The sequence below is a fragment of the Ursus americanus genome, chromosome 29 (assembly GCF_024610735.1).
Source record: "Ursus americanus isolate L20-20 chromosome 29, mUrsAme1.1.p, whole genome shotgun sequence".
NCBI classification, from domain to species: Eukaryota; Metazoa; Chordata; class Mammalia; order Carnivora; family Ursidae; genus Ursus; species Ursus americanus.
In genome coordinates, this window is record NC_142155.1 from 31381649 (window position 1) to 31404028 (window position 22380).

A 22380-nucleotide genomic window follows, 5' to 3' on the forward strand; every position below is an offset into this window, starting at 1 on the left:
CAGCGGAGACCAAAATAATGCCTCCTCTCTCAGTCAGTTCTTCCCAGTCAGTTTCTTGTATTGTTCCGTGTCTAGTGATTTTGAATTTTATCTTGGACATCACAGGTAGTATATGGTAGAGAGTTTGTGTTCTGTTCTATTACTTGGAAGAATTGTTGGTGTTTATAGTGGTGGTGATTTGGGCAAGTGTGTTAAGCAGGCAGTTTACTATCCTACACTCAACTCTAAGCTTTAAACCCAAACTCATCTTCATTAACAGCAACTTGGAATCTCTACTCAGTTTATTAGCTTTCACTGGATTTCTTGGATTTGGCACCAAAGAGAAATAGATTTGCATGAAGTTTGTATGCTGGATTTGGGGATATCCTTCTTTGATTTTGCTCTTTTTTGGTATTTCCTTCCTCACTTTTTTTTTATCAAGATTTATTTATTTTTTTAATAATAATTTTTTATTATATTATGTTAGTCACCATACAGTACATCCCTAGTTTTTGATGTAAAGTTCCATGATTCATTACTTGCATATAACACCCAGTGCACCATGCAATACGTGCCCTCCTTAATACCCATCTCCAGCCTATCCCATTCCCCCACCCCCCTCCCCTCTGAAGCCCTCAGTTTGTTTCCCAGAGTCCATAGTCTCTCATGGTTCATTCCCCCTTCTGTTTACCCCCCTTTCTTCTCCTACCGATCTTCCAACTTCTTATGTTCCATAAATGAGTGAAACCGTATGATAATTGTCTTTCTCTGCTTGACTTATTTCGCTTAACATTATCTCCTCCAGTGCCATCCATGTTGCAGCAAATGTTGAGAAATCGTTCTTTCTGATGGCTGAGTAATATTCCATTGTATATATGGACCACATCTTCTTAATCCAGTCATCTGGATTGAGGGGCATCTTGGCTCCTTCCATGATTTAGCTATTGTGGACAATGCTGCTGTGAACATTGGGGTGCATATGGCCCTTCTCTTCACTACGTCTGTATCTTTGGGGTAAATACCCAGTAGTGCAATTGCTGGATCATAGGGTAGCTCAATTTTTAACTTTCTAAGGGACCTCCACACTGTTTTCCAAAGTGGCTGTACCAACTTGCATTCCCACCAACAACGTAAGAGGGATCCCCTTTCTCCACATCCTCTCCAACATTTGTTGTTTCCTGCCTTGTCAATTTGTGCCATTCTAAATGTCTATGCTACCCAGAGCAATCTACACTTTCAATGCCATCCCAATCAAAATACCAATGACATTTTTCAAAGAACTGGAACAAACAGCCCTTAAATTTGTATGGAAACAGAAAAGGCCCCGAATCACCAAGGAAGTGTTGAAAAGGAAAAACAAAGCTGGGGGCATCACGTTGCTGAATTTGAACCTATACTACAAAGCTGTGATCACAAAGATGGCATGGTACTGGCACAAAAACAGACACATAGACCAGTGGAACAGAAGAGAGAACCCAGAAATGGACCCTCGGCTCTTTGGGCAACTAATCTTTGATAAAGCAGGAAAAAACATCCGATGGAAAAAAGACAGTCTCTTCAATAAATGGTGCTGGGAAAGTTGGACAGCTACATGCAAAAGAATGAAACTTGACCACTCTCTCACACCATACACAAACTCCAAATGGATGAACGGCCTCGAGGTGAGACAGGAATCCATCAAAATCCTAGAGGAGAACATAGGCAACAACCTCTACATCGGCCAAAGCAACATTTTCATGACACATCTCCAAAGGCAAGCGAAACAAAAGATAAAATGAACTTGTGGGACTTCATCAAGATAAAAAGTTTCTGCACAGCCAAGTAAACAGTGAAAAAAACTAAGAGGCAGCCCACGGAATGGGAGAAGATATTTGCAAATGACACTACAGATAAAAGATTAGTATCCAAGATCTACAAAGAACTTCTCAAACTCAATACACGAGAAACAAATAATCAAATCAAAAAATGGGAAGAAGATATGAACACTTTCCCAATGAGGACAGGCTAACAGACACATGAAAAAATGTTCAAAATCATTAGCCATCAGGGAAATTCAAATCAAAACCACACTGAGATACCACCTTCCTCACTTCATACCTACTGTGGGTGCCCTGAACTCTGGCCTAGATTTCTTAGAGTCTCTAAGGTCCTGTGCCCCCTATCCTGACTGGGGCCTACACTTATGCTTAAAGAGTAAAAACAGGAAACTCAAGCCACTGCCGTTCTCTTCTCCTAAATATAGGCATTCCCCTTTCCAGTTTCTGCCTGGTTTTGATCAATCTCTATCACTTTCATATTCTCGTTTTTTTAATTTGTCTAAAGTGATATTATTATCTAAAACTCAGTTGCTACAATGAGAACCATTTGCCATTACAAGTAGTGGAGCCATACCAAGATATAACTTTAAAATGATAGTAAGCAAATTTAAGTTTTAGCTTCATATCTGGTTTCCTCTTCCATTTAAAAACAACAGATCTCAGTGCTTATTTATTAAGGGGAAATTTGAACTATAAGGAACTTCTGTATTGTAAAGTAGTTTTAAAGAATTTTGGCTACAGTGCTCCAGCTCACTCAGTAACTAAAACTAGGGTAACAAAGTGCTACCTAAAAGACCTCTTCAGTGGACTGAATTTGTATGTAAGAAGTATAGAAGAAGAAGATGTAATTAACCTGATATTATGCATATATACATAAAAATTTCAATAATTCTCAAAAATATATAAAGAATTATTTTTTCTCCTAAGTAGTTAAACATTTCTCTCCTAATCTTGTTGAAAGCTATTACATTAGAGTTGTTTTATAGCAAAGATTTCCTGAGTAAAGTATTAGCTCAGTTCATATCTGAATTTTTGTAAATTCAAAATCGGTGACATCAGAATAATGACCCACTTTAAAGCTATTAATTATTCTCTGTTTATTCATCCACATCTTTCTACATTCAGACTCTTGCTGTTTTCACTTTTACTCCCTGGAAACTTCCACTATGGTCGTAACATGGTATAATTCATTCTACATGAAATAATAAAGCCTCTATTTATCAACTATGTGTCCTACAAGCCAAGCGATCTGATGTATAGCCATATTCTGATATTGTCACTGTAATCTTGGCCAAGTCCTTTATTTTCACTTTCTCATCTATAAAATGGGGCGAGACTTGGAAACGTTTAGAATTGATGATATCTTGCATTCCTTCCGGATTTAATGATGTATGAATCCTTAAATTTAGTGATTCTCTTGTCTTCTCGTTAAGTACTTTTTCTAATTTTAATTTCCTTAAAGAAAAGAGTTTTCTAGTTATATAGAACTACAGTTTTAACAATTAACATCTCAATTAAACTTTGAAATGAGAAAATTAACTATTAAAATTAACTATACTATACACTGTAACTTTTGGCCAAAGAATGGCCCACCTTCGTCTGAAAAGACATCCTCCATAAACATGAAACTCTAGGAAAGCTGTGTGTACAACAGTGAGTAGAAGGAAGACACTTGCCTTGCCAGTCAGATTATGTATCATCCTTTGTGGCCAGCGAGTAATAAAAGTATTAGTAATAGTAGTACTAACCTTTCGTTTGCTCTGATATATGTGTTACTCTGTAAGAATGAATGTTTCAAGTTTGACGAAAGATCTAGTCCACCATTATGTGGAAAGAAAAAGTGGCAATTATCTGAGATTCCAGGTCCTTCTTAAATTTGGATTTCCCTGGCAAGGGAAAGGCTGAGAAAGGATAGGATGATTTAACTTGCCAATAATTTTTTTTTAAAGTCAAGACAGGTACAACATTTGTAAGAGATCCAGCAGCGACAGAAGTTTCAATATAACTTCCTTGGACCACGGTTTGATTTACCAGTTCATCTTTCCCATTCTGCGTGTGCCCACACTCTAGGATCTTCTTTTTTTTTTAATTTTCAAAAATGAAACCTACATATCTGACAAAATACTGAGTCCTGTTGCCTGAAGACTGCTGAAATCTCTGCCGAAATAGACTATTTCCTTGAGTAAAGTACAGGCTGCCTGGGAAAGTTCTTCCTCAGATGTCAGGTCCTCTCTGTCTTGGCTGCGTTCACACTCTGTTCTTGTCTTCGTCCATTTCGTCTTTACTTGCATCCCTTCGTCCAAAAACTGATGCTGGGTGCAGGAGGGTGAAATAGCATATGGAACCCTCCATATTCCTGGATTCGAGCACTGTGCCTCTGCTTATCCATGCTGGCTTATGCTGAATAAAATCTCTCAGCAGTTTGAACTCTCAACTGCGGTCCAAGGAAGCTATATTGAAACTTCTGTTTAAAATGCCAGAGTCACTGCTAAATTAAAAATTCTCAACTTGGTATGAATTTTGAATTCGAATGGATTAAAAAGTACCTTGGTGAAGGCCCGACTGTTGACAGAAATGTGAAAAGATCGGTTGAGGCGGCAGCAACACTGGAAATATATCATTTCAGATTTAAGAATTCCCTTTCAAAGAACTCAGTGAGCAAGTTAAAAAAGTGTAGAAGTGCATATGGTAGTTGCGTGCTGTTCGCAATCGCTTAATTCTAACAAATAAACCTGAAGGTAGCAAAATAGAAAATCTAATAACATTTTTCACAAAATTGAGTATTTCCATTTTTATATGTTAACTTTGTCTTTTTGGCAAAGATCACGATTCAACCGTAAGCTTATGCTTCCTTCAGTGTTCTGAAATCCTATTTGATTGCCATGCCAGAGGTATTGAGAGATTTTGACCAAATGTTCTATGGTTTTGACAAAAACTGAACTTATTTGGGAAAGTAACAAAGAGTAGAATCTTACATTGGCCATGGAGGAAAGAAATGAAAAACAAAACCAAGTTGCAGGGAGAAAGGAGATGCCATAGAGGAACTTTCCGCCCGACGTGATATGCAGGATATTGACCCTCTTGATGTCTGTCTTTTGTATTTCCACTTGAGTTTCCACTGGAAAACTTGACTCTAGATCCAGCTAAATATTTGCATTCATTTCCACAAATGGGTAGAATGCTTCAGCCATTAATGAGTCTCTATTAGTCATATTCATCTTTGGGGCCAAATGGACTCAGAGAAGAGCCTTAACCCTTATCAGATATTTGGTAATTGCATTTCCATCTGACACAAAGTATTTGGAATAAGAACCAAGAAAGCACTCAAAAAAAAAAAAAATTCTCTGTACTTTTATACCAGTGCCAAGTGAAGGGTTAAGATAACAATTTGTATTGTTGTGGGCATAACGGATCTGTTACTTAGGGTATTGCCGAAATGAAATTGAGAAAGATACTCTAGAGCAAATTCCTGTTTGGCTTATTTCATATATTATTAAAATAATAAAAATAATCAAGATCTGCTTTGTTTTATATTTTACATCTTATTTCAGGTTCAGCTTGGATAATTAGCTGATGCTCTCACTTAATCAGAGTTTTTAATTTTTTTTTTTACTAGTTACAGGAAAAACATGCACAAGGTACGGAAAATACATTTGAAAAGTACAGAAGGATATACACTGAAAAATGTCTTTTCCAATCCATGTCCTTTAGACACCCATTTAGCCTCCAAGAGATAAGGACTATTACTGATTTTTGGTATACCTTTGCAAAAACTGGTCTATGCTTGAATGAGTGTATAATGTTCAGGCTTTTTAAAAAATAAATGGTAACATAATACCACCCAGTTGGATACCATGCATTTTTTTCACACGGTACATCTTAGAGCTAGTTCCATAGGACTATGTACGGAACTCCCTTGTTCTTTTTGGTGGTTGCTGTAGTTTCTGTTTCATTACGTGGATGTATCATAATTTATTTTAGTGTTCCCTCCTTGATGAACATTTAGCTCATCAATCCTAATAGTTCTGCAGTGAGCGTGTGTGTGTGTGGGCACGCGCACGTGATAGGTATATAGATACAGGCATATAGGTCTATAAAATTTTGTACCTGCGTACTATATCATAGGATAAATTCTTGGATGTGAAATTGGGTCAAAAATGGTTGTGCATTTTCATTTGATAAGATTTTGCCAAATTAGTACCCATAGAGGTCACACTAGTTACACTCCTACAAGGAATTATGAAAGTGGTAATCGTAGTAATTATCAGAAAAACAAATAATCATTATGTGACTATGACTGACTTCTAGAATACAGTTATAGTAATACACAAACTACTGTTTCTTTCTCTTGATTCTTTAATGTTGATCTGGCACCTGGTATCCACTGAAGTAGAAAGCAATTATAATTATTATCCCAATTTTACAGATGAGGAAACCGAAGTGCAGAGGTAATTACGTAACTTGACAGAACTGGTAACTGTGATAGGATCTGGATCAGGTATTTCGGAACCAGAGCCTACGAGTGAACCACGAGACTGTCTTGCTTCTTTTGAGCATTTTATTTTTTTTTTAAATCATGTTACATACCTTTCTTAAGCTGATATCCATACTCTCTTTGCAAATAGCCTTTCTCTTCCTTGTGTCTTTTTGTACTTTCAAACCTGCCTTTTACACATGAGGCAGATTGAAATAGAAAGGTTTCATTTTATTTTCTTTTTGCCCTGAGGACACCTAGAAAATTGGGAATCAAGTAAAAATGATCATCTCTGACAGCTCCAGTATTATAAATAAATATATAGCAATTTTATATTTTTCATTTTAAAATTGATGACCCTCAAGTTATTTCAGAAATATGCCCAACAAGCTCCCAAGAAACATTTATAATAATAAATGTTTAAGCGTTTTTTAAAAAAATAGCTTCCTGCGGCTCTGTCAGCAATCCCCCACGACACTTCTCGTCTGCACGCGACTGGCTCTGTTCTCCCGTACCTTGACGTGCAGGCCTAGGTGAAATATTGTGGGCATAAAAATTGCATTCGGTAGGTCTGCTAGGAAGGGGTCACGTAAAAGTCAGCTTTCATTTGTTCGTGGAATCTTTTTTTAAACATAGTGAACGGCAGCAGGGATGTGCATCCTAAAGGGGGGGAACATGCATTTTATAAAAGTTTATTTTCATATTTTATACACTGTAGTTCTGTTGTGTGTTTTTGATTTGGTAACAATTTCTGTGTTTTTCTGTCGCAGAGCACTGCGGCCTGTGGTGTTGAGGCTCACAGCGATGCCATCCAGCCCTGCCACATCAGAGAGGCCGTTCGACGCTACGGCCACAAGATTGGCCCCCTTTCCCCATTCACAGTACGTAATAACAGAGTTATAAAAAGTTATATTTATAATCTGAAAGAATTTTGATTTTCAAGTGGTCAAATGAAGAAGCAATGGAATTGTTGAAAGCAATTTGTGGTGATGGTAATTTTGTTGTATAAAAGTGGCATAATTCTCTTGGGAAATAAAAGTTAGTCATTTTTGTCTCTTTTTGGAAGGACGATTTTTTTCTACAAAATATTATTTTCTTTCAATCACAAATTATGCTTTTTTTGTTGGGGCTTATATTTTCTGTTTTTCAAAGCTTAGGTTTATAAAACTTTTTGTCAAATTATATGTCTCCAAATATTGCTAGAAGCACTTTATATTTTAAAATTGGTTAGATTGGCAATACCACTTCTATCAGACGTCCTGCTCCTAAACATACTGTGAGTTGGAGGAAGAAGAAATGATTTCTTTACTGGCTTTCAAATAGGCTGAAATGCAGATAGTCTTTCACATCTTCAAATGGTTTTAAAGCTTATAATCAGGGTTTGTTTGTTTTTTTAAATGGAGAATTAAAGACTTTATATTTCAACAGCCTAAAGATCGAGTGTGTGTGTGTGTGTGTGTGTGTGTGTGTGTGTGTGTGTGTTTAATTAAGTGCTCATCTTGTGGCCCTTTTTAAAAAATCTTTATTCATGTTAATAGAACTTTCTCCAAGTCTTTCATTGGTTTGATTTTCAGAAAGTGAGGTTGGACTTAAGACTGAGGGACAGTAGAATTTACTGTTTGGTTTCTTCATAGTCACTTCTGCTTTACTCTACTAAAACAGGGTAGGTACGTATAACATCATACATATATACGTTCGTACGTACATAAGTGTAACGGAGTATGTGTTTTCTCCTGAGAGTGGATTTTACTGTGATCTGTTAATAGAAATCATGATTTCTTCTACATTAGATCATCTCCTTTTTCCCTGTGTTTTAGTTAAAGGGAATGCTTTCTTTCCATTCTTTATTTTCATTAGTTAATTGTATGGATTCTCATTGTGGCAGCAAGCGTGTATTATCAGGAGCTTTTTGTAATGGAAACTATTATTTTCACTTTTGTTTAGAATTTAAAATCTGTCTTCCATATAATGAGAACATGATTTCAGCACTGCTGATGAAAGCTATATATCCTTCTGCATGAATGTGTTTTAGATTATTACAAGTGAAAAGCCGGGGTGAAATCAAGGATCTCGTGTTTTATTTTTTTCTGCATGAGAGGTGAGACTACTTTAGTGATGAGCCAAAAGAAAGATGAAATTGAGAAAAATAGGAGACGACTGGAAGAATTTAAAAACCAAAATTGAAAGAACCGTCTTCTGACAAAGGATTAAACATACCAAGTCCATATTTAAGAGCCAACTAATGGCTAAAAGGTTGAGGCAGTGGAGTGGAGAGGGAAGGAAGAGGAGGCAGTGCTGATAATAATCTAGAAGTAATTAAGGAGTAGCGAGGGGAAGCTGTAGTTTTGAGAAAGAACCTAAAATGGTAACTAAAATAATGGATAAAATTACATAAAGGAACGTGTATTTGATGTAAGGGGAAAATCTCCCAATCATTAAGTCTTTGATATTTCCTCAAAACGAGGTGGTGGCTCCTCCATTCTTCCACATTTTTTATACTTAACTACACTGGACAGATCACTTAACCATCTTGGTTGATGACATCATTTATATGTATGTGTGTGTGTGTGTGTGTGTGTGTGTGTGGTACTCTGTTATTCATGTAAGGTTGCTTTGATAATCTAAGATTGTGGTATGTGGTCAGAAAATGCACTCGAAACTAAGTTCAGATACAATTTAAGCTAATTTTTTACCTAATGAACATATAACAATATGATTTTTTAAGTTAATGATCTAATTTTTAAATGCTTAATTTAAATAGATCTGCTAAAATAGAACAAATAAACCATGACCCGGAATGTTCACTTAGCCACTACCAGAACACAGCAAATGGTAAAAGTCATCAGAGAGGGGTACCCGCATTTTTATCACTCTTCAGAAAGGACCCACCTTGAGAGGTCTGCTTCATTCCCTGGAGCTCTAATAATTTGCCCGGTCTGCAGGACTGCACGTCCCCTTTCTATCATCACTCATATGATCAGGGAGATCGAGTTTCATGGCATACATTACAATACATAAATCTGCCTCTTTTTTTTATTGAAGTACCGTTGACACACATTGGTTTCAGGCATACAGCATAGTGATTCAACCTCCCCATATATCTGCTCATCACAAGTGTAGCTACCATCTGTCACCATGTGACGCTATCATAACATCATTGACTATATTCCCTATGCTGTACCTTTCATAAATCTGCCTTTTAAATTAGTTAAAAATTCTCTTTTAAGTGGGAGAGATTTGCAGCCTGTGTCTCTAACAATATGGCCATCCTGCCCTGTCTCCCACATACCTTCAACTTGCACGAAAGAGGTGCTTCTGATGTTAGGGGATGCTCATGTCTGGTTCCCTGATCCCCACTCCCGGAGATACTACTTCATGCTGCACGAGGGACTCTTTGCTACCTAGACTTCGAGCTGCAACCGGTAAGAAGAAAGGAGGCATGTGGACTGCCTCTGCAGTAACCATAGATTGAGACCTAAATTTTCGTGCAGAAAGGCTGAGCTCAGTTACCTCCAGCACAACATTTCCTGTGTAAACTAAAGTGCTCTTGAACAACTGGTGTCTATGAAACAGAGATTGTCTGTGCCCTCGTCATGCCGAATCTAAAGTGCTTGTCTGGTGTACATGTAGATGTGAGACCTAATTTATAGCATCCACACCTTGATTCACATGTGGCAATTCCCAGGAATTGGAAACTGATTTGGAGAATTAAAATAACAACCAGTAGGTTACACAGAAATTTAATTCCAATATCGACAACACACCAGGAAAAATCTGCTTTTAGTGAGTCACCCTTCTGTCTTCTACTGTATTATGACTTTTGACATACTTTTATACAAAATCACAACTTGATCCATTTCAGAACTGCAATTCGTTGCATCAAGAGTTGTGAGTTCGTCACCTTGGGAATTAGTTGAAACGATAGAAGAACGATTGAAGCCCTGTTAGGTGGAGGTGAGGAAGAAGAGCATAGGCGATGCTTTGCACAACGTAGCTGCTGCCACAGAGAGGAAAGGGGCGGAGGGCCGAAACTTCAGCTCCCTGGCTGTGAGTGCGAGCCTGTGCCGGAGTGACTTGCAAACCACCATCTCCACTCAGCCAGTTAGAGCAGCGCTGTGTTTAGCATATTGGTTTTAGTTGGTAATTGCTTTCTTTTCTGTGTTCTCATTTATCCTCAGTCCTGTGCAGAAGATCAGAGAGAGTATCATACCTAGAGGATTGAAGTATTTTTCTGAGGTTAAGCTAGTAATTAGACTAAATGATGGAGCCAGGGCTAAAACTCCCAGCCCCAGAATCGGCTTCCTAAAACACACTTTCGCAGTTGTCCCCACCCCTGTATACCTGACTGTCCATATACACATACTAAAGAACGTTTTAAAAAACTAATCCTACTTTTTGCCTATTGTTTATTTTTCCTATAATTCTGAAAATCACTTCAGAATCTGTGATTCGTAGTCGTTATTTTAGAGTACGTATGCATCCCCAGATGTCCTGAGTGACTTTGACGCTTGTCATCTTATGTCGTCCTTGCACTCGGAGTAGCTGGTATTTACGGAAGTTACACCGTGTGGTGTTTGTTGTGCCGAGAGCCAAATGACCATGGTTTTGATCCCAGCTCCGCCACCTACCAGCTAAGAAGCTTTCAGGAAGTTTCTTAACCTTTCATTGATTCAGTTTCATCCGTAAAATAGATGTAATAATAGAACATATCTTGTGATCGAATTTAAGGAATACTGTGAACTTGACATGTGATAAGCTCTTTTTGCTTGTTTCTGTTTCAAATTTTTATTTAAATTCTAGTTAGTTAACATATAGTGTAATATTGGTTTCAAGAGTAGAATTTAATGATTCATCTCTTACATATAACACCCAGTGCTCATCCCAACAAGTGCCCTCCTTAATGTCCATCACCCATTTAACCCACGCCTCCATCCACCTCCCCTCCAGCCACCCTCAGTTTGTTCTCTGTCATTAACAGTCTTTTTCCTGGTTTGCCTCTCTTTTTTCCCCCCTATATTCATCTGTTTTGTTTCTTAAATTCTGCACATGAGTGAAATTATATGATATTTGTCTTTCTCTGACTGGCTTGTTTCACTTAGCATAATACACTCTAGTGCTATCCATGTTGTTGCAAATGGCAAGATTTCATTCTTTTGATGGCTGAATAGTATTCCATTGTGTATATACACCACATCTTCTTCATCCACTCATCAATGAACATTTTGGCTCTTTCCATCATTTGGCTGTTACTGAGGGTGCTCTATAAGCATCGTGCCGCATGTGTCCCTTGAAATCAGTATTTTTGTATCTTTTGGGTAAATACTTAGTAGCGCAACTGCTGGGTCATAGGGTAATTCTATTTTTAACTTTTTGCGGAACCTCCATACTGTTTTCCAGAGTGGCTGTACCAGTTTGCATTCCCACCGTCAATGTAAGAAGGTTCCCCTTTCTCCACATCCTCACCAACATCTGCTGATTCCTGCGGTGTTGATTTTAGCCATTCTGACAGCTGTGAGGTGGTATCTCATTGCAGTTTTGATTCGCATTTCCCTGATGATGAGTGATGTTGAGCATCTTTTCATGTGTCTGTTGGCCATCTGCATGTCATCTTCGGAAAAATGTCTGTTCATGTCTTCTGCCCATTTCTTAACTGGATAATTTGTTTTTTGGGTGACATGTGATAAGCTCTTAATAAATTAATACTAATAATAGTGGAAGTAGTAGCAACAGTAGTAGCCGTAGTATATTTTCTAAAAGGTCTCAAATAGGAATGCAAACAGAATGAAAGAGAAGCCACTCCCCCACCACCCAGCCATACAGATACACACATACACACAGAGGCTTCACTTTGTAATCCCAGGAGAAACTGAAACTTGAATAATAATGTGATTTCTTATCAGACTAATGGTTTTTTATTTAAAATTTAAATACCATTTAAAGATGATTGTTCCTGAGAATAAATGTGTTCATTTTTACTTTGGGGATTGGTAATGGTTGAAGAACATTAATGGATTTTTATCACATTATCACCTTAAAAATAAGGTCTCAGGAACTGAATGTACGTAGTTACTGCTCCGTTTTTGCATACTAGCTAGATTTTGCATACTAGCTCTTATGAAACAGAAATCTGAAGGAAAAAAATGGCATGGTCTCAAATTTATAAAGCTTCATCAAAATCAGTTTGTATATTTGTGTAAGTTATTGAAAAAATTTCAGAGACTGATGAGTATATCAGAGTTGGTGATAATTTTTTAAATAAATTATTTCCTCTTTTTTTTTCTCACATCCTTTGAAAAATGCCTCTGTCTTCATGAAAGAAAACGTTGGGAGAAAGTTGCTTTCTACCTAGACTTGTTTCTCAGAGTTGAGTACCTGGTACTTCCCTTGCGCATCCACACGTCCATTGGAAAACAGTTCTATCTTCGTGAAGAAAGATGTTGCTTGATAGAAGCTTCCCTTTTTTATTATTATTATGTTCAGTTAGCCAACATATGGTACATCACTAGTTTTTGATGTAGTGTTCAACGATTCATTAGTCGTGTATAACACCGGTGCTCGTCACAACACCTCCTTAATGCCCATCACATGGTTACCCCATACCCCACAACCCCCTTCTGTAACTCTCAGCTTATTTCCCAGAGTCCAGAGTCTCTCATGGTTTGTCTCCCTCTCTGATTTCTTCCCATTCAGTTTTCCCTCCCTTCCCATGTGGTACTCCGTTCTATTCCTTATGTTCCATATATGAGTGAAACCGTATGATAATTGTCTTTCTCTGCTTGGCTTATTTCACTTAGCATAATCTCCTCCGGTTCCATCCATGTTGATGTAAATGGTAGGTATTCATCCTTTCTGATGGCTGAGTAGTATTCCATTGTATATATATGTACCACATCATCTTTATCCATTCATCCATTGAAGGGCATCCAGGCTCCTTCCACAGTTTGGCTATTGTGGACGTTGCTGCTATGAACATTGGGGTGCACGTACCCCTTCTTTTCATTATATCTGTATCTTTGGGGTAAATACCTAGTAGTGCAGTTGCTAGGTCGTAGGGTAGTTCTGTTTTTAATGTCTTGAGGAACCTCCATACTGTTTTCCAGAATGACTGCACCAGCTTGCATTCGCACCAACAGTGTAAGAGGGTTCCCCTTTCTCCACATCCTCACCGACATTTGTTGTTTCCTGTCTTGTTAATTTTTGCCATTCTAACTGGTGTAAGGTGGTATCTCATTGCGGTTTTGATTTGTATTTCCTGATAGCTAGTGATGTTAAACATTTTTTCATGTGTCTGTTAGCCATCCGTATGTCTTCTTTGGAGAAGTGTCTGTTCATGTCTCAATTTTTAAATTTTTTTTCATTTTACTAATTTCTTCATTTCTTTAGTAATTTTTTTGTTTACTGAAAGTAGTCTGGTATGTTAGAAAATTAAGAAAATATAGATAGAATAGTAAAGGATAAATAAAACTTACTTAAAATGCCCCCAATAAAAGGGACAGCAAAAGCTTTAAATGAATTATCCTATCAGAAAATTAATTGGTATCAGAAAATTAACTGGTATTTAATTGTTTGAAGAGCATTTTCTTCTCTCAGCCTAAAAATTGAAATGCTTTTGGTAATGGTTTTTTTAAAAATATTCTGAGAATTTACTTGTGCACATTTAGAAGGAAAAAGCATTTAAAATTTTTGTGAATGAAATGTTTTCAAGGAAAATATTCCAAAGGGTAACCTGGTGTACTGATTGTTTATCATACAGAAGAAGGTCAGACATGTGTTTTATCTAGATGCTCTCTGTTTGCCAACAGTGGATGGTGCCCATGGTTCTTACTCTGAGGCTCAATCCCAGCTCTCGATGGGAAGTGCTCTAAATGGCTGATATGAAATCAGGTGTATAATTTTGAAAGCCAGAAAAAGGAAACTCTGTTCACTGGGTGCAATGACATAATCCACTGTGTAACGCCTAAATCTATTTTGGCTTCTCCTGAGTGATATTCACCTCAAAAAATATGTTAAGCCCCCTGAGCTTGCATGTTATCAGGTGATTTTCTATTGAACTGGAATAGCAAGACAATAAAGTTGCTTATGTAAGCGTGGTCGCTAACCGATACAGCATCCCTAGAAGCGAGTCATGCTTCAGTGTCCATTCAGCTGCCTTCGATTCTTAGACAGAATCACGGTATTTGAAAGCTGGCTAAGATTTGCGAAAGCCAGTGAGTCTCCGCCTCGGAGAAACTTCACAGTGAACCCAGAGGCACCTTATGAGTGAGCGACAGGGCTGACCCTGGAATCTAGCCTCGCCACTCTCAGTTGACTGCTCTTCCACTGCCATTGACTTTGATGTGGGGAGATCTACTACAGGGGCCAGGGATGCTCTCCTATCCTTGGTTCTTGAGGATGTTGGAAATAAACACAGAGGTATCGAAAATAGGAAATTTCCTCTTGGAATTCTTCACATTAGGCTTTTAAAAACAAAAGCAGCAGAGCAGATTGCTTTGACTGTTTCGACCTAGACTTTCACATTCATGAATAATTCTTACATCATGATTACATTAGATTTGCTGGCATTTTATTTGTTCAACCTGGAGAATGAAATGTCACAAAATATTAGAATAATTTTCAAATGTAAATACCAAGGATAAATTGGGTAAGAATTCTTAAATATTTGTGTGTTTGACTGGAAACAAAAATCTCCTCAATAAATTTTCTGGAAGTACTAAATCTCTCCTTATAGATTGGAGTCACATACATTTTTATACTTGTGGGCTACTGATTCTCAGAAATAAATTAACATCTGTCATATTTCTCATATAAGAATAACCCGAAAGTCCGTGTTCTTCAGACTAAACCGTGAAACACTTAATGTAGTTGTTTTTAATTTTGGAACTGGGTGATTCCAGTGATGAAATTCATTATGTCAAATTGTATGAAATTGCAGTTTCTCCAGGTGAAAAACAGTTGAATATCAGAAATTGTGTATGGTTCAACTAACACAATGTTCAGTTTAGGATTAGTTAGGGAGAGAATGTTTGAAATGTAGGAATAAAGTAGTTGGAAGAATTCGGCAGAGAAAATCATTAGAATCTGAAACGAGTGTTGGTTGACCAGATAACAATTTGTGTAATATTTTAGAAGAAACTTTTCACTTGCATTATGTTATTTATCCTCACAACACAGCAAGATGAGTGTTAATTATCCCCACTTTCTAGATAGGAAAACTGAGACTTAGAGAAAAATTAGGTAACTAGCTTAAAGTTACGTAGTAAGTACTAGAGCTCTATCTGTGGACAGGAATATTCTGTGGTTCCCTGGGACCATGGGCTTCAGTGAATTCTCACTAACCCTACTCATTAAACATCCTCTTTGCAGAATGGTCTCTGTTCCTAACTCTTTAAGTGGTCTTCTCCTGAAAACACGAGATCATATTTTCTAAACTACATTGTGTAGAAGACAAGTGTTCCAAGAGGTTAAAAGATGTTCCACTAGAAAAGGGTTTCTTCATAAAATATTTCAAAAAATCTGTGGCTAGAAGATGCAGTCTTAAAATCTCATTCATTAAGAAAAGTGAAGATGTTTCAAAAACAAAATTACAGGTGACATTGTAATATTATATCCATCACAGTGTCCACTTTACATTTTCTTTTATTTACTCAGCATTGATAAGTTTCGATTCACAAATATGGCAGTTTTTACTAATGTTCTGCACAGGCCTGCAATAGTCTTGGCCCAAAAGAAAAATAGTTAGAATTTTTTGCTTAAAAGTTATTAAACTAACAACACCTAACAAGTGCTCACATTTTTAAACTGATAATGTTTAAAGGAGACTAATACATGGATTTCTAATCCAGGGTAATTCTTCATGGATTTCTGGAAAATATTTTTTAAGGTTTCCTAAGACATGATAAGCAGCTCAGTGTCGTAAAGAACATCTCAGTCACCTGACGACCCTTCTCTCACAAATATTTACTTAAAGTTTCAGGGTCAAATTTATTTTCCCTTTGCCCATTGAATCCAAATTTGGTGAACTTCATTAATGAAACTATTTCTGCTATTGCAAGTATAGCATCATAATTCTGTATTGCCAGAGAGGTGGCACAGTCCCATTATATCGTAAAAGCTGTTCAGTTGATATTTTTAATGATTTTTTATTATATTAGTCACCATACAGTACATGTTTAGTTAATTTTTTTAATCATCAGACAGAAAGGTAAGAGAAGGAAAGCAAGATCTCTCATTTGAACCCCTCTGTCTACAGCAATACCTTTAAGTTGGGGCAGGCAGCGAATTTGTTTATAAGGACTTATCTAGTTCCAATTTGAAAATTGTGCTATCATTAACAACTAGTCTGTCTCTACAGTAAAGAGTTATTATTCAGACACATTTTGCTTTTTTCTGCCTTCAGTTCTATGTCAGCAGTAAAGACCTCGAATTTGGTTCAGCATGCGGTACAGATCCTGCGGTGATGTACGCAAACTTGCACAGCTATATATTAGAATATTTATCTGGTCTACTAAATAAATAAATAAAAATAAATAAATAAAACTAACAAGCCCAAATTCCAAGACATAACTTGGTAATCAACAAAACATTTATAAGAAGTTCAAATATAAAGCATGAGGTGACAGAAACTTTATTTCAAGTAGCACAGAAATCGTAAATGGACATTCAAATCAAACATCATGAGGCCCCTGGCAATCCTTCAGAGAATCCTAGAGATTTCAGGAACACAGCTTGAAAAGGAGAAAAGCAGTATTCTCTAAAGGGGGAGGGGGGGGAATGTTCAAGGTAGAGCCTAACCAGCCCTGTGTATTTTTTCCAAGTTTGTGTCCTTCAAGGACTTTTAAAATTTGAAGTAGTTTAAGAAGTTAATGTATCTCTATTGTAAAAGGAACGCTGTATCTTAGATAATAGGGGAAGAATTCAAACATGAATGCAAGAAAAGAGGAACAATTGACAACAAAAGAGAAACTGAGCAGAATATTCTAAAAGGACCAGATCTTGAGATTTGACTGTGTTATTGTAGTTTCTAGGTTTTTGCAGTCTTCTGAGGGAATGGAGAGAGAATGGGAAAATATTTAGAGTGACTCCCAAAAGGAAATTATTCTTTCTTTAAAAGAAAAAAATCAGGATTCTTTTAACTCATAAATTCATGAAAGCAGCAAAAGGATTAGCTGGGAGGAACTAACCTCAGCTGAGATATTTCTAAACTTAAAAATTATACTCTAAAAATAGCAAGAATCTTCTTTTAAGTCTGTGAATAAATAAGAAGATTACATATATGGAATTGGACATCCAGCCTCAATAAATTAAGTTGTTCGTGTTCACCTAGCAAAAATACTATTTAAATTTTCAGTTAGTATTTTATATCTGACTGGGTGAATATTAAAAAAGAGCACATTGGTTTTATTAAAATATATTGCTTATTGACCATTGCCAGAAACATCTAACATTCATAAGTGTGTTTTGTTTAAGTGAAACATTTGTGTACTGTTTAATTGATAGTGTGACAAAAATGCCCTCCCACAGCCATGATGAGAGCCTGTTGAACTGGAGATGATTTACTTTTTGATGATTTCTTAAATAGTGTTACATACTTTAGTCTCACAAATATAATCATTGAACTGTCATTTAATTTACTGATGTAGTTGCAGAGTTAATCCCACAACATAATAAGTGGATTGTTTTAAGTGGAGAATTTACACCTTCCCAAAATGAAACTGATACCTAGCTTTTCTTGTACCCAGCGTGTATTTGGAGCTATATCCAAGGTCGGAAAAATATGCAGGAAAAAAATAATTACACCTTGTTTTCCTGACTGGTGTTTTAATTATGATTTGATTTAAACCAAATCCCCTAGGCTATGTATGCACAGATCAAATATTCCACCCCCACACACTGCCTCTGCATGACCCCAAGCTGTGAGAAGAGAAAATTCACGGCCCATATGTCAGTCAGATGTTAATTCTTGCCCTGGCACCTGGATAAGCTCTCCCACCTGATTGGAGTGCCTTCGCAGTTCTGGGCATCTACCCAAAATGTGGAGTAGGCTCTCCAGATCTGGAAATATTTTGCCTGATTAGTTGGCAGAGGTCATGAGGGCAGAGCCCAGTGTCAGGCTCTGAATTTGCCCAGGTGCATTCAAGGTGACAGTTGGGCAGCTGTGCCCCTGATGGAAATACCAGGGAGGGAGTCTTTGAGTTAACTCTCTGGCTCCAGAAGTTCACAGCCTGGCCTACAGGTTCCTGTCAATTCCAATTCAAACACTCGTGCAGGTTTTATAGTTTCCAGTAGAGAAGTTAGAAACTACATTTCTGGCTCTGAGTTAATTCTTCCTTCCCGATCTAACCTAAAACACCTATGCCTGTATTCTAGACTAATTAAGTAAGAGCCTAATAAGTAAGTTATAGTTGACAAGCACTTCTCATCCAAGCAAGCCTTCAGTGTTTTAAAGGGGTTTGGGGAGAGAGAAGAACAGAAGAGAAGAGGAGAAGGGAAGGGAAGAGAGGAGAAAACTAGCCTGGGCTCTACACTGTGCTTTTCTCTGAATCTCACTGTCTGAAGAAGACAGTAATAGGGTTGATCCTCATTTGGGTAAACTACCTTCAGTTTCTGATGGCAAGCTATATCTTTCACTCACACAACCAGCTCACAAATGGTTAAAGTTAAAAAAAAATGAATAAGGAGGTAAGGCAAGACTCGGTACTACTGCTACAAGTCCATCTATCACCCACCACTGCTGGAAAACCAATTCAAAGCACACACCTTCCTGCTAGGGTGACAGCACATTTCACATACAAAGGACAGCACCTGCCTTCTGAGTTCGGACGAAGTAAAAACAGTCCATTTGGCAAAATCCATATTTGTACAATTGAACTTCTTACCATTGAGAAGTGGAAGGACCAGTGTTAACGTCCCTACATGTCCACAGACCCCAACAGCTCTGATATCTCCATTTATTAATTCAATAAACACTTCCCAAGTACTGCGTTAGAAATCTGTTGAAGTGAGGGTATGGAACATGGAGATAATTGGGTGTTCAACGCAGCAAAGGAGACGTGCATGTGACTGGTGCTGTAACCAAAGTTTGGACAAGGTGCTTCGGGTACAGAGAAGGAAGGCACAATCTGCCTGAGGAAGTCAGGGAAGCTTTGTGGGGCCAATAACATTTGAACCGAGCTTATGAAACAGAGCTAGGGGAAAAGAGTACGAATTTTGAAAAGATAATTCAGGTAGAAAAAAGAGCGGGGGCGGGGGGCAGCTGGGTGGCTCAGGCGGTTAAGCGTCTGCCTTTGGCTCAGGTCATGATCCCAGGGTCCTGGGATTGAGCCCCACATCAGGCTCCCTGCTCAGCAGGGAGTCTGCTTGTCCCTCTCTTCTCCCCTTGTGCTCTCTCTCGCTCTCTCAAATAAATAAATAAATAAATAAATAAATAAATAAATAAATAAATAAAATCTGTAAAAAAGAAAGAAAAAGAGCAGGAATAAAATGGGCTGGGGGGCGAAGATAGATGTATGACAGCAGTACGACTGTCTAAGCAGAGTTGAGGAACCAAGTCTGGAGTACCTTGAGGGAAGATGAAGCCTCACAGGTGGGGTGATGACAGTTTGAGGACTTTGAATTCCAAGCCAGTTTAGCTAGACTTTATGATGTAGGCCAACACTTACCTAACCGTGCTCTGCAGAAACCCCAGATTACTGTGCAGGCATTGTGCAAGGAAGAAGGCATTTCCTCTAAGTAATGCAGACGAATTTTCATCTCTGATACACATTGGGTTCTCAGGAAGATTTCGTTTGGAAATTTTCTTTTTAATCACTGATATGGTCACCAAGGGGCTATTTGAGAGTTTGGGAGCAAGGGGTTGATACAAATAGATCCATATGTTAGAAAAATAACTCAGACGAGGATGTAGAGGAGGGGCCAGGGTAGGGGGTAGAAGAGGCACGGGGGCCAATTAGGTGACCCGCGCAGTGTTGTAAGCAAGAAGCCAGAGAAGCCTCTGCTAAGACAATGGCATTAACACCAGAGGAGAGAGCATCTACGCAAGAGATATTTGGCATCAGTAAGTAGAGCAAGAGCCAAGTGAAAAAAGAATAGAAGATGACACGTTTAGGGGCGCCTGGGTGGCACAGCGGTTAAGCATCTGCCTTCGGCTCAGGGCGTGATCCCAGCGTTCTGGGATCGAGCCCCACATCAGGCTCCTCCGCTATGAGCCTGCTTCTTCCTCTCCCACTCCCCCTGCTTGTGTTCCCTCTCTCGCTGGCTGTCTCTCTCTGTCAAATAAATAAATAAAATCTTAAAAAAAAAAAAAAGATGACACGTTTATAACTTAGGTCAGTGCACAAAACAGACAAAAAATATTCTCAGGAACAAGTGCTCAGTTGCTTGTTTACAAAGAATTTGCATGAAGTTTAAAGATTCCACAAGGAAATTAATCTCAGGGGGCTTTCTGGAGGGTGAGTGGGGAGCTCAATGCATAGACCACCTGAACTTAAAAAATGAAATAAAATAAGAAAGACAGTCTAGCTTGCTGTTTGAACTTCTGGGAGTGTATATATATATATGACCAGGAAGCCCCACATATTATTATGCCTTTTTGATGAACAAATTGACTTTCTAAGCCATTAATGAATTTGGTCGTGCATTCCTGAAGGATGGCTATAACCAGATTTCACAGATTTTTGTCATCATTAAAGCCATGCTTGCAACAGTTTTGCGCTATTGTCAGTTGCAACGCATCGTTTTTCTAAACTTTGATTCGCGGTTTTCAGCTCTGTGTGAACCCCTCATCTCTACCACCACCCACACCCCCAAAGTAGAAATTGTAAGGAAGGAGAGCGGCACTGACTCAGACACCGGGTTTTCGAGGACTGATGGAGTGATACGCTGCTCGCGTGTTTCCCCCCGCTTCACAGAAATCGCGAGGACGCAGCGCAGCCTTGCCCACACAGCTGCTCCACGTCCGCGAGCACTTCCAGGCTATAAGCAGCTCCGTCTCCATTTCAGCCTTTCTGCCCTTCCTCGCTAAGAGCCCCTCCTTCAGATTTATGAAAGAAAACATTTCTTTCTGTGAAAGGTTTTTGTACACCGCATCTGGAAGTGTTTATTTCAGTGGCATGTAAGCTATCTGTGGATTTAGTTAGCACCAGACCCCCTTTTGTGTACTCCTGCCTTAAAAATGTTATAAATGATCTTATTGAATCGGTGCCAGTGTGCGCATGGTTTGGCTGATGGCTGCATATATCCCTTACCTGCCAGTCACCTTTGATTTATGTTCCTTCTGCTAAGCTCTTGCCTTCCAAAAATGGTGCCACTGCACTGTCCTCTAAATCATCCTATTGGTTAAATTACTCCAAGATGAGTTGGTATGTTTCTGGTTGCCTACGGACAGATGAATTTATATTTGTCTGCCCTTACCCACTTCGAGTAAAGCCACTTAGAGAGGAGGGTTGGACATGTTATGTCATCGATCTCTCTCTCCCAAATGAATACCACCTGAAACACGATGCCAAGTCAAGACCAAAGTGACAAAGAAGTGTTCTTTGGCATCCACTTCTGTTATGAGACCTTTTCTTTTCTTTTTTTTTTTTTTTTTTGCAAATAAGTCTGTGCCTTGAACTGAATCTGTGGTGGGGACTTTTCGTTTCTCAGAAAAGGGGAAATAGTCTCACACAGAACAAGCAGACCTCGTCACAGAGATTTTGTAGGCTTTACATAGTTTTAGTAATTTGTGAGGTTTATGGTGTTTTCTGGAGAAAAACAGGTAGGCTTGGTAGTTATTGAAAATGTGGGCTATTTGTGTTAGCGGTTTTGAGGGGTTTCATATTTCTAACGAGAGATCCTAAAGAGCTAAGTTTTAAGAGTGTTTGACAAAATGACGCGTCGCCGTGAACTCGTTTTCTAGGAGTTCACTGGCCATGGAAAGGCTACCGGCTCTCACCACCGAGGGTAACCGTAATACTCAGAGTGAACTTGCTAATGAGGAAGTCAGTGTTGTGCTAAGAGCATGACATGACTGATACAGTTTTTAAAGTAGGTTTTAAACACTCAGATATCTCGCTCAAGCTTTGCAAAGAACTGCTCTTCTTCTGTTCTATGCGATGGTGGAGGAGCGTTGTT

The 22380-nt window shown here is 38.3% G+C and overlaps 1 protein-coding gene across 4 annotated transcripts in view; it reads left to right on the plus strand.

Annotated features, from left to right (window-relative positions):
- Nucleotides 1–22380, plus strand: part of SUPT3H (SPT3 homolog, SAGA and STAGA complex component) — a 533155-nt gene that overhangs the window by 419558 nt on the left and 91217 nt on the right. For all 4 annotated transcript variants that reach the window (XM_045801650.2, XM_087857062.1, XM_087857064.1 and 1 more), the window contains exon 11: nt 7041–7151. In XM_045801650.2, the coding sequence (XP_045657606.1) occupies nt 7041–7151 (111 nt within the window). The remainder of the gene's footprint in view (nt 1–7040; nt 7152–22380) is intronic.